Source organism: Dryobates pubescens, chromosome Z, assembly GCF_014839835.1.
Source record: "Dryobates pubescens isolate bDryPub1 chromosome Z, bDryPub1.pri, whole genome shotgun sequence".
NCBI lineage: Eukaryota > Metazoa > Chordata > Aves > Piciformes > Picidae > Dryobates > Dryobates pubescens.
The window spans coordinates 26,866,473-26,880,255 of NC_071657.1; the positions used below are offsets into that span (position 1 = coordinate 26,866,473).

At 44.4% G+C, this 13,783-nt stretch overlaps 1 protein-coding gene across 1 annotated transcript in view; it reads right to left on the bottom strand.

The window, feature by feature from the left end:
• Window positions 1-6,755: 6,755 nt before the first annotated feature.
• The window catches only part of KIF27 (kinesin family member 27), a 28,824-nt gene continuing 21,796 nt past the window's right edge, over window positions 6,756-13,783 (bottom strand). The window contains exon 17 of the mRNA XM_054178246.1: window positions 6,756-7,306. Within this exon, the coding sequence (XP_054034221.1) occupies window positions 6,840-7,306 (467 nt within the window). The 3' untranslated portion in view covers window positions 6,756-6,839. The remainder of the gene's footprint in view (window positions 7,307-13,783) is intronic.

Below are 13,783 nucleotides of genomic sequence, written 5' to 3' on the forward strand. Positions count from 1 at the left end.
GTGAGCTCTCAATATTGGACAGTGCTTTTGGAGCTACAATACAGAATCACAGCATCAACCAGGTTGGAAGATACCTCCAAGATTATCAAGTCCAACTGATGACACAGACCACAATGGTCTTACCACTGGAAGTTTGTGAACTCAGTCAAAAGCTTGGCATTGCTAGTCTTTGACTACCTACTTTTTTTCATAGAAATAAGATAAATTGCACAACACAGTCTTTATTAAAGTTGTCAGCTGCTAAGGGTGTCAAGTACTTCTTTTTGCCTATACATATTTTCAAGCTGCAGTAATAACAGTTATATACTTTAAAAATACAGTTTAAGAGAAAACATCACAAAAGTATAGTTATTAGTCACTCTGAACCAGAGATAAAGAGAGATGAAAAAAGGTAGGCCTCAGTCACAGCAGCTGAAACTACATCACTATGAAAAATGGCTGCAACCTCCTTTCTCCCTTTTCAAGAAATACCACAAAAATATAACAGGTATACTTTTCCTGTTCAACTGCAGCTGGCATGTAATTAAGGGCTTGATTGACAAGCAGATTAAGAAGGTATCACCCACAGAATTCTGCTGTTGTAAGTCACAGAAATACTTCAGTAACAACAGGTGATCAGTTTACTGAGGTTTATGACTGAACTACCTGTGTTTCCACATAATACAGGGCGGGGGGGTGGGGGTGGGGAAAGGCAAGCATAGAAATGAGCCTACATGAAAGCTGGTGAGGGAGTTTTTAGGATGTCAGGTAGTGATAGGATTAAGGGGAATGGACCCAAGCTAGAGTAGGGTAGATTTACATTAGACATTAAGTTTTTCACCATAAGGGTGGTGAGACATTGGAACAGGTTGCCCAAAGAGGTGATGGAAGCCCCATCCCTGGAAGTTTAAGGCCAGGCTAGATGCAGCTCTGGGAAACCTGATCTAGTTGAAAGTGTCCCTGCCCATGGCAGGGGGGCTGGAACTAGATGATCCTTGAGGTCCCTTCCATCCCTGACAATTCTGTGATTCTGAGCTTGTAGAGTTTACTGCAAATACATGAGAGTGCACATTATTTTTCACTTAAGCCTTGAAGAGATGTTAACGTTGCTAACTCAGTTAGCAGACATTTCAATTCATGATACTGCAGCATCTAATCATCCCACTTCTGCAACACTTAAAAAACAGATCCAGTGATACACTGAGGCATATCACCACGCCACACTTCACATTTTAATACCACACCTACAATTCTGACAGCCAAATTTTACCAAGTATCTAATATTTCAGTTCCAAGACTTGACTCCTCTCCCCAAAGGAAACCAACAGACTGATCTCAAAAAGCTTTCAGCTAAACGTAGGTATTTGCCACTCCTTTGTTTTCATGGGTGTCATGCATTAGTGCTAGTCACATACTAGTCAATTCTCCATTAGGTTATGTTAAAAGATCACTGATGATGGATTTAAAGTTGCAACATCTCTATGGCATTGTTAAACAGGTGGCACCAATGAATGACCCAGTTTCAAACTGTTTTGCAAACCACTCGTAGACTGTGAGTTCAACTGCCCCTGCAATGTTTCCAAATATAAAGTTTTAAAGTACAGTACCTAAACCAAAAAGGATGTATCATTCAGACTTATCAATATAAGATAAGCATGATACAGCATATAATTTTGAGGCCACATAAAAGCATCTGCTAGCAAGTACTCATTTTTTTCATGCTCTGCTTACTCCTAGGTAACATTCTTCTATGAATCGTGTCAGACTACACGAAGAGATATAAATGAAATCATGATGGCTCAACTTATGAAACAGGTAGCATGTTAGTTTAGCATATCTGATACAGTGATTTGTAAACAAGAAGTGTTTACGCTACCTTATCAGTAAACAAGAAGACATATTTAGAAAGTTAAATTGTGACACAACTGAAAAGAAAGGTACCTGTTTAACTTAAGTTTCCTGGAGAATACTAACTCTATTTAGAAACATAAGATGCATCAGTGTCCTGAAGAGCTTCAGTCTCCTTTTAGACATGATGTACCAAAGCAATAAAAAGTAACACAATCATATCTGATATTACCATAATTTGAAATCCCTTTTCTGTCAGTTACTTATATATACCCACCCCTTGCAGGTGCAATAGCTTGTGAAATACTTCAGGTTTAAAAGCTCTACAATAAACTACCCAATATGTATACCAAGAATTCAGTGCACAAACTTAATTTGTTTGAGCGAGTTACCACTAAACTGTCAGGTGTTCAAACACCTGTGAGAAGTGAGCTCTACATCCCAATTAGGTGTCTCTAATCCAATGCTAGTAGTACACCTTTAAGTATGTGTGAAAGAACTACACAACTTGAAACATAGGACTTTACTGTTTCAAAGAAAACATGCTGAAGAGCCCAAAATATAATCCAATTCCTATTTAACCACTTCCACTGTCTAATAAATTATAAAGATGTCTTTTAGAAAACTTTCAAAATAGGGCACTGCCATGCTTCTTCCTACATAAATTCTACTTGTTTCTACCACTAAAATACATATTTATGACAATCAACAATCAATATACTTTCTTGGCAAACACCTAAAGTATTGACTGAATTCAGTGCTTCCTTGTAAAATTGAAATACCACTAAAATACACAACATACATTTGTAAACAAAGGAACATGTAAATGAAGAAACATGTCCATTTGCCACTGGCACTGATCAACCTTTGCACCTTCAATACATTACATACTGATCTTTGCTTGTTTATACAATTACCAAAGCAAGCTCACTCTGCTTTTTCTTACTGATGCATTTACAGGAATTTTGCATGGGAGGTCTTCCCAGTTCAACAAGCTCTCTTCATTTATGCCATCTGATCAAAAGCTTAAAATTACTTAAAATCAAGTCATCAGCTTGTCAGTGAGTTTCACATGTAAGTTTATAACCAAAAGAAACCTATAAAACATACCCCTCAGAAGGAAACCAACTTCAGTCAAGAATCTATTTTGAGAGCTACAGCACTGGCACATACAGCAGGCATAAAACCATGGCAGGTAAAGGACCCTGCACAGTTTGAAAAGGGAATATGGTGAATTTACTACTGTTCTTTGGGAAAACTACTGGTTTTGAGGAAGAAAGATTTTGAAACCATTTTATAAACTCAATTAAAATACAAAAGTGCACAGGCAAGTCTGACCTAAGTTTGAAGAAATCCTATTTGAAAAAGCCTGACTTGAGTTTGAGCTTAGGCTATTGCCTTTCTTCCCGTGATTTACACTCACCCCATACAAAAAAACCCCAAACCAACCACCAAAAAACAAGCAAGCTTTAAAGTTAAAACTTTAACAAACTTTGAGACTTTATGTTAAATTTACTACGAGTGACTAACGCAGAAGACTAGTCTTCTTTGATACCAATCCATATTAGTAACCTTTAGATGCCAATACCTACTGATAACGTTAAATAACATGATCAGTAAATATCGCGTTGCAGTAACGCTTTGGATTCTAAGCACGATCCGCACGTCTGCTCTAGCCGACTGGTTTTTTTAACTACCGCGACCTCTCTTCAAAGCAGAGACAGAAACCTAGCCGTTTCTGTGCCACCGACAATGAACACGTAGATTCACTTCTGGGGAGAGGCGCCCGTACTCCCCCGTTAGGCCGACACCCACCCCCGACCCCCAGTTTCGAGCACAGAATGAGTATGCCTGTGTTATACACGAAAACGTGCAGCCCGACGCGTTCACCGCACGCAGGAGGCTGAAGAGAACAGAGGCTCCGAGCGGACGCGTAACGGCAAAGGCAGCGAACAGGTAGAAGCGTGGGATTTCAACCGGGACAGTTCCGCCGCTCTGGCAAGGAGCCGGCTCTCACGGCTGCCGAGGCGGTCCCGCTACCCGCGGGGAAGTCGCCGCAGAGCCGACACCTGCCGCGGCCTGAGGGGCAGGAGAGGATATTAAGGCACGGTCCCCGATGGACGTCCTCCTTTCCTGCCGCTCCTACAAACAGCACAATGAGCCGTGAAGGGTCAGCTGCTAGGATCGAGGGGCAGCGGCAAAAAGTGGGACAGGAGCCCCCGGGGGACACTCACTCCGGTCCCGACGGCAGGGAAAGAAGAGGAGCGCAATGAAGAGCGCTTGCGCCCGTGCCCAGGGGCAAATGGTTGTAACGGGCGGCGGGGCAGATGCCCCATTCGCTGACCCGCGCGTTAGTATCCGTGCCTCGCCCGCTGGTTGGCTGGGCATCGGGGCGCGCCCGCTGCGTCGCAGCTGCGTTACGACGGCAGCCTGGCCGCTGCCGGCCGGTACGGAGTCCTGTCGGGACCAAAACAATTCCAGGGCGAGAGGCGGTCGGTCGAGGACTACAGGGTGGGCCGAAGAGTGGGCCTGAGGAGCAGGCGCTGCCCAGCGTGCACCGCGAAAGTGCCATCGCCGCCGCCAGCCCCGGCGCCGAGTCAGAGGTCGGAGCGAGATGGGATGCGCCGCAATGCTCATGGGGCAGCGCGAAACTGTGGCGTCCTCCGGGGCGGAGCCGTACTGCAGCTGCAGGTGATGGGTGGGCATCTCGTCGCCCCCTCCCAAAGCTGCTGATCCGTGGAAGAGGGTGCCCACGGATTCGGGAGGCGAGCAGCGCCCGGACCCCGCTCATGGAGAGTTTGCAAAGCGGGGAGCGGGATCAAAGGGACCGCGAGGGTGGGTCTTGAGGGATACAACTGGGCGCCTGATAAAAGAGAAGCCGGCTGAGGACCTGGTTCTCCTGGTCCTCGCAAACTGCAAAACGTCGTAACCGTGCCAGCCTGCAAAAGGCGCGGTGTCTTCGAGCTGCCCTTCACATGCACTGGCAGCCTGCACCGTCCAGCGGCGCAGCCTGGGGAACGAACAGCAAAAGGAGGACGGGAGTATTTGGTCTGTTGTGCACTCTAGCAGAGGTTTTTACATCGGTGGCAAATAACTCCACTGTGCGAAGTAACCGTGGAATCCAGTCACACTCCCTGTGCGTCGTTCGCGAGGTCAGTAACCCTCGTTAATGAGGTTACATTTTGCAGTGTTTAGTACTGTGTGTAGTATTTGCCGGTAAGTAAAAATTATGTAATGTTAGAAATGCATCAAGCGTGCACTTGTTGAAATGATGCCCTGCAAGTACTCTTTTTCTTTATTTTTTTTTTCAACCCCACACCACCAAAACGACAAAAAAGCCAAACCCACAAACAATCAAAAAACCTCTTTAAAATATTTTCAGATTCTTTGGCAGCCCTACACAGCATTACCAGCTTGTTTGGTATACTGATCCTGAAAACCAGGAATGACATACTGCGATGTGGTGAATAAGCACACATTGGAAACTATTTACTTGTGTCTGTTTATTGCTTTTTAACTAGAATCAATGTGAATTATATATACACTAATATTAACAGTAGTTAAGGCTCAGTACTTCCATGACAGTAAAAGCAATCAAGCCCGATCCAAAAACAATCAAGAAAGACTCCAATCCCTATCTCACAATGCAGCTGAACAACAGATAATAACTATGTATAGTAGTGAGAGATACTATCATTTGACACTAAGTGGTTTACCTCTCTAGAATGAAATATTTTGCCATCTACTCGGAAATCTTTAAAATGTGCTACAAGACAGTAGGCCCATTTATCATTGTAATAATGGCATCTTCATAATATGGACCCATTTGACCTGTGCCTGCAGGATGGAAAAATGCAGTTCTTTTACACCTATAGCTACACATGCTATATACCAGGCCTTGCCTAGACAACAGCAGAAAGTAAAAATCCCTAAGAACATCTAAGACTCTAAGACAACTTTTTCAACATATGACTGGGCAAAGTTCACTATTAAAAGAGAAATTGTCTCACTTTCAGTACTGCCACTTTTTATGTAGGAGACAGTTAGAACTGTTAATTCCATTAAAAAGTGAACATTCTGATCTCTGTATTCAAGTCTGTGCAGCTGATAGGCTTACGCTTCTCAGTGAACGCTGTCGTCTTACACAAAAAGATTCTGTTTTCATTATGAATGCATGACCAACAACGTAGTGGTAAAGTAAAGGATATGTGTGGTCCTTTCACTGAAGCATATAAGGAATCCAGAAGAATAATTTGTCAGTGAAAGGACGTGACTATATTAGTGCACATGGAATAAAATTCTGGTCCATCTAGCTTACCTAGAGGATGCTGAATTTGATTTCTTTCTTGGCCATTTTAGTAGTACAGAAATAAGCATCACACTTTGAGTTGGTAAGTGCAATTCTCTAAATGCCCAACAAACAAAACCAGAATGTGAAATATGCAATTATCTTAATTTGATAAATAAGCTGTAAAGAAGAAGAAAAATAAGTACATCTGTGTTTCATTCCAGGAACAACTAATCTTTGTGTACTGATTTTGATCTCAAACATGGCTCATATGAAATGTTGTAAGATAAAAAGCATACAGGACCAGTCATCAATACTAAGTGACAGTCTGGCAACTAGGTTTTCTAGCTACATCTCTAAATAAGTAGTTCATTACTGTTTCTGATTCAAGAACATGAAGTACAGTGTTCTGGGAAACCTAACCAGCACAAGTGCAGTGTACTTCACAGTGCAGTTTTTGAAAAGTGTATTTTTTTTTAATAATTGCAAAAATACCAAACCAATATAAATAATTTCTTCAGTGTAAAAAGGCCTTTGAATTAAAGTTTTTAGATACTGTGTTAATTAAAATCAATCTCATATTCACTCAAACAGTGTGAATGTAACCTAATGACTGAATAGTGAGCAATGAGAACTTACTTATTGATAGTTGATACTCTACAAGACCATGAAAAAAAAAATCTAATACAGTTGCAACATCTATTACAAATGTAATGAAGAGTAATTATGTCTTAGTGACATTAGACTTTTTCTCCATTTCAGTGGAATCTGCAGTAACAAAACTGGCACCAGCTCCAAGGCTTGATCGTCTCAAAGATAATTCAGAGGGAGAAATATAACGTAGCTCTCGTCGAGATAGTTTTATTGGAGTTACTTCTTCAAACTGTATCATGGTCTCTCTTCTCTGGATGACAGAAGGTAGCTGATGATGAGATTTTGAAGGCTGAGCATCTGTTCCTGTTTTGTCATCACTAGAGCTTGACAAACTCTCTTTGTTGCTTCCAGATCCTGAAACAACTTCTCCAATGCTGTATGGATTCTGTTGTGCTCTTAAAATACATTTTCTTTCTGTTTCATTTATTTTTCCTGGCTGACTATTAGTTTCAGGGTTAAGTGTCAATTTGAATTCTTCAGAAGCAACTTCTGCTTCATCTTGCCTACATGAAGCTGTCCTCTCACCAGCACTGTTACCTAAAATGAAAATTATCAGGAGATAAATAGCTAAAATTACAACTCTTCTTAGTGCCTACAGTTGAGAAAGAAATGCTTCTTAGTTGTCAGTACAACTTTACAGCATCATTAACTTGTAATGTCAAGATGATAAAGTATCAGCACCCAACATTTTATCCTTTCTGTTAAAAAAATTGTCACCTACAAAAATGTAAGCTGTTAGTTTTGTCTGACAAGATGCAGAACCAAGCAGATAAGGCCCTCCACAAGCAAATTGAAGTGGCTTCATGTTCACAAGCCCTGGTCCTTGTGGGGGATTTCAACCACCCTGACATCTGCTGGAAGGACAACACAGCTAGCTAGCAGCATTCCAGGATGTTCCTGGAATGCATAGATGACAGCTTCCTCCTCCAAATGGTAGAGGAGCCAACGAGAAAAGGTGCTATGCTGGACCTTGTTCTCACCAACAGGGAAGGGCTGGTGACCAACCTGAGGCTTAAGGTTATCAAGGGATAATCTTGGCTGCAGTGACCATGAAGCAATAGAATTTAAGATCCTCAGGGCAACTAGGAGGACATATCCCAAGCTCACAACCCTGGAAGAGGGGCCCAGGACAGCTGGTCAGTGTTCAAGGATCACCTCCTCTGTGCCCAGGAGCAAAATATACCCACAGAGAGAAAAGCAGGAAAGGATGCTAGGAGACCTGATGAGCAAGGAGCTTCTAGACATGCTGTCAACGCTAAAAGAAACTCTACAAGGAGTGTAAGAAAGGACAGCTGGAATGGGGGCATATAAGGAAGCTGCCTGAGCAGCAAGAGACCTGGTTAGAAAAGCTAAAGCTCAGTTAGAATTAAATCCAGCCAGGGAGATCAAGGGGAACAGTAAACATTTCTATAGGTATGTTAATGGTAAAAAGAAGACTAGGGAAGGTGTGGGCCCCCTCAGAAAGGAAACAGATGAACTGGTGACAAGTGACATGGAGAAGGCTGAGGTTCTCAATGACTTCTTTACCTCAGTCTTCACTGGCAAGGGCTCCAACCACACTCCCAGAATAATGGAAGAGAATGGCAGGGACTGGAAGAAGGAATTACCCATGGTGAGTGAAGATCAGGTTTGTGACCATCTGAAGAATCTGAAAGTGTTCAAGTTCGTGGGACCCAATGGGATACACCCATGGGTGCTGAGGGAACTGGGGAATGAGGTTGCTAGGCCGCTCTCTATTGTATTCCAAAAGTCATGGCAGTCCCACTGACTGGAAAAGGGGAAACATCACTCCCATTTTCAAGAAGGGAAAGAGGGATGACCCAGGGAACTATAGGCCAGTCATTGTCACCTCAGTGCCCATAAGATCATGGAGCAGATCCTCCTGGAGGCACTGCTGAGACAGAAGAGTAACAAAGAGGTGATTTGGCACAATCAGCACAGCTTCACCAAGGGCAAATCCTGCCTGACAAACCTGGTGGTCTTCTATGACAAGGTCAGAACATTAAAAGGTGAAGGCCGAGCAACTGACATCATTTACCTGGACCTAAGCAAAGCCTTTGGCCTTTGACCCTGTCCCGCATCACATCCTGGTCTCCAAGCTGGTGCAGTATGGGTTTGATGGATGGACCATTCACTGGATAAAGAACTGGCTTGACAGCCATACCCAAAGAGTGTCTGTCAATGGGTCCATGCCCAAGTGGAGGCCAGTGACAAGTGGAGTCCCGCAGAGATCAATACTGGGACCAGTCTTGTTCAACATCTTTTCTGGTGACATGCACAGTGGCATTGAGTGCACCCTCAGTAAGTCTGCTGATGACACCAAGCTGTGTGGTGCAGCAGACATGCTGGAGGGAAAGGAGGCCATCCAGAGGGGCCTTAACAGGCTGAAGAGGTGGGCCCATGATGACCTCATGAGGTTCAACAAGACCAAGTGCAAGATCCTGCATGTGGGTCGGGGCAATCCCAAGCACCAATACAGGCTGGGCAGTGATTGGTTCAAGAGGAGCCCTGAAGAAAAGGACCTGGAGGTGCTGGTGGATGAGAAGTTCAACATGAGCTTGTGGCAACTTTAGGCTATGCCTTTAAAATTTAGCTGGAGATTGCGAGCAGAAAAGTAGAAAAATATAAATAATTCACTATTGGGTGTGAAAAGGAAAACACAAGATTATTCTAAACAAATTCATTGGGCAGTTGTACCATAACATCTTCCACATTTCACTTCCATTCTCATTCCTTTTGTTTTCTCCTGTGGTCTTAGCTGGTCCGCTTTGCTTAGGGAGATAATAACCCCTTCTGGCTGGCCTTGAGAAAAGATAAGAACACTAACGCTGCTTTTCTAACTAACATTCCTTCCTTCTTTTTGGTACAAAGGGAAAGGGAGAGGATGTTTGGGTGGTTGGGGGGGCAATGGAGCAGCTTCCCTGCTCTCTGGGGACCCAGAGGGGTATTAGGGGGTTTCCGTGTCATTTTCTTATTGTAAATGCCTGTACAACATTGCAAATACTGTCTATTTTGTACATATTCACTGCATTCCATTGTAGAGTGTAGTTTTTTCTTGTAAATACAGCTTCTGTTTGCTTCCAACTGAGTTAGTTCTGCTTAGCTTATATGATGGGAAAGTTCAACCCACCACATTACAAGGTTCAACAAGACCAAATGCAAAGTCCTGCATCTGGGTCAGGGCAATCCCAAGCACTGATACAGACTGGGCATACTGGTTCAAGAGCAGTCCTGAAGAAAAGGACCTGAGGGTACTGGTGGATGAGAAGCTCAACATGAACCACCAGTGTGCACTTGCAGCCCAGAAAGCAAATCACATCCTGGGCTGCATCAAGAGAAGCATGGCCAGCAGGTCAATGGAGGTGATTCTCCCCCTCAACTCCACTCTGGCAAGACCCTACCTGTAGTGCTATGTCCAGTTCAAGAGCCCTTATTACAGGAAGGATCTGGACATAGAATCATAGAATCAGTCGGGGTTGGAAGGGACTACAAGGATCATATAGTTCCAACCCTCCTGCCATGGGCAGGGACACCTCACACTAGATCAGGCTGGTCAGAGCCTCATTCAGCCTGGTCGTAAACACTTCCAGGGATGGGGCCTCAACCACCTCCCTGGACAACCCATTCCAGGGCTTCACCGCTCTCATGGTGAAGAACTTCTTCCTCACGTCCAGTCTGAATCTCTCCACCTCCAGCTTCATTCCATTCCCCCTAGTCCTGTCACTACATGCTGGACTGTGTCCAGAGAAGGGCCACGAAGATGATCAGAGGGCTGCAGCACCTCTTCTGTGTGGAAAAACTGAGGGAGTTGGGGCTATTCAGTCTGGAGAAGAGAAGGCTCTGAGGAGACCTTATTGTGGCCTTCCAGTATCTGAAGGGGGCCTACAAGAAAGCTGGTGGGGGACTTTTTAGGGTGTCAGGTAGTGATAAGACTAGGGGGAATGGAAAAAAAATAAAAATGGGTAGATTCAGATTGGGTGTTAGAAAGACATTCTTCACCTTGAGGATGGTTTGGCACTGTAACAGGTTGCCTGGCGAGGTGGTAGAAGCCTCATCCCTGGAGGTTTTTAAGGCCAGGCTGGATGTGGCCCTGAGCAAGCTGATCTAGCTTGAGTTGTCCCTGCCCATGGCAGGAGGGTTGGAACTAGATGATCCTTGAGGTCCCTTCCAACCCTAACAATTCTGTGATTCTAATAGAGGCTTTACCATTGAAACTTGGCATGTATCTTAGTTGGCACTCTTAAAACAACTGAACCATCAGAGTCAAATTGGAAATTACTCATATATTGAAAACCAGTCAGCACACAGTAGCACAGCACACAAAACTTGCAAATTTGATGGCAACGTACAGACAGGGCTTTTATTTTAAAGCTCAGCAACAAACTATGAAGTGTTTTTAGTACATTGTATTGAGCATGTCTCAAAATACTCAAAAGAAAATGAATATGGAATATTTCTTATTAAAACTTAAGAACATATGTATTTTTAAAAGTTGGAAACTCACAGGTGTTTTCTCATTTCTCCTTGCTCCAGTTTGGCTAGGACATGGATACATGTCCTCAACTACAAGCTTCTTTGTATACTAAACACAGAACAGTCTTAATCCATGCTCAACAAGCTCCTCAGTCTTTACTCCTAAGACCAGCCCCCAGGAACCTCAGTCTCTAGAAGCAAGGGAGCAGAACTGGAGAGAAGAGGATACTCCACTGGTCAGTCAGGACCGGGTTAGAGATCTCTTTATACCAACTGAAGACATATAAATCCACGCACCTGTGAGAGTCTAAAATCCTTGTGTGACTCAACAAAGGTAAAATCACTTGCTGCTTGCCCAGACAATATGTTGTTGGGCAGAGCCACTGGAAAGAAGGTGCAAAGACCAATCCTGGATGCAAATCACCTTGCGATTGCATCGTGATAACACTGACTGCAGCTGGCCTACAACAATGGCCCAAGGACCCAGCCATCACGCCTTCAGGACAAGATCATTTCCAGGAAGGGAGGATGGCGAGACAATGGGTGTAATGGGTGTGTGGGCAGGTTAGATGGAGAAGGGGAAGGTGGAGTCCACCCCTCCCCCTTCCTTCCTAAACACACAGGAATGGACAGAAAGATTTCCTGGGGAACGATACCTGGATATTTACCTAAGGAGGATTTCCTGGCTCCTGAATTCCTGAGGGACAATGCTTGGACACATACCTAAGGACTAAAAACTGTATAAAAGACTTGACCACTACTGGCTTAGAAGAAGTAAAATGCAGAAGAAGGACCATGCCACTGAGAAGGAAGGAAGCAGAGTGAACCCTCTCTCGTGTCCTAAGTCCAGCCTGCTGCAACTCATGAAGCCGACCCAGGCTGCCCAGAGGACCATATCTCTTCTCCAGCCAAAGCCTCAGCACCCTTTCTCTACAAACCCAGCATCTCCTGCAGCACCTTTCCTCCACAGACTCAAACTGCCTTGGCGGGGGTGAAGGGTATGGTAATATAATTCCTTTCCTCTTCTCTCTCTCGCTCACTATCTTCTCCCTCTCCCCTTCTTATTTCCATTTTATGTATGTAATAAATAGTCTAGCTGTTGATATTTTGGCCTCGTTTGTGCCTCTAATTTCACAACACGGGAATATTCAAAAGAACTGAGTCTCCTTCCCTCTCCGGACCAAGACAGCACCCTGATCGGGTGCATCCGTGAGTGCTGAGAGAGCTGGGTGATACTGTTGCTGAACCTCTCTCCATCATCTTAGAAAAGTCATGGAGAACAGGAAGGTGCCTGATGACTAGAAGAAAGCCAATGTTGCTCTAGTGTTCAGAAAGGGCAAGAAGGAGGACTCAGCAACTACAGACCAGTCAGCCTCACCTCCATCCCTGGAAAATGATGGAGACGCTCATCCTGGAGGTCATCTCTAACCACATGAAGACCAGAAGGTTGTCAGGAGTAGCCAATATGGATTTGCCAAGGGGAGATCCTGCCTGACTAATCTGATAGCCTTTTACGAACCATGACCAAATGGGAAGAGCAGTGGATGTCATATACCTTGACTTCAGTAAGGATTTGATACTGTCTTCCATAACATCTTTGTAGAAAAGCTCAAGAAATGCAGCATAGATGGCTGGTCAGTAAGGTGGATTGAAAACTGGCTCAGCAACAGAGTTTGGAGGGTTGTCATCACTGGCACAGTCAACTTGGAAGCTAGTGGTGTTCCCTAGGGATCAGTACTGGGTCCATTTTTGTTCAATACTTTTATCAACAACCTGGATGAGGGGATTGAGAGTACCCTCAGCAAGTTCACTGATGGTACAAAACTGAGGGGGTTGCTGACACCCCGTCAGGCTGTGCGGCCATCCAGTGAGATCTGGACAGGCTGGAGAGCCAGGTGCAGGCAAACCTCTTGAAGTTCAATAAGGACAAGTGCAGAGTCCTGCATCTGGGGAGGAATAATAGCAGGCACCAGTACAGGTTAGGGGCTGCCCTGCTGGAAAGCAGCTCCATGGAAGAAGACCTTGGAGTCCCAGTGGACAGCAAGTTCTCCATGTGACAACACTGTGACCTTGTGGCCAAGAGGGCAAATGGTATCCTGGGGTGCATTAAGAAAAGTGTGTTCAGCAGGTCTAGGGAGATTCTTATAGCCCTCTACTCTGCCCTGGTGAGACCACACCTGGAATACTGTGTCCAGTTTTGGGCTCCCCAGTTCAAGAGTGAAAGAAACCTGCCAGAGAGAATCCAATGGAGAGCCATAAGGGTGATTAGGGGACTTGAGCACCTCCCCTGTGAAGAGAGACTGAAATCCCTGGGGTTGTTAGTCTTGAGAAGAGAAGACTGAGAGGGGATCTCATTAATATGTATAAATATCTGAGGGGTGGATGTCAAGTGGATGGAGCCAAGCTCTTTTTGGTGGTGTGCACTATTAAGAAATAATGGGTTCAAGCTTGAACTTAGAAGATTTCACCTCAACATGAGGAGAAACTTCTTTACAGTGAGGGTGACAGAGCACTGGAACATGCTGCCCAGAGAGCTTGTCA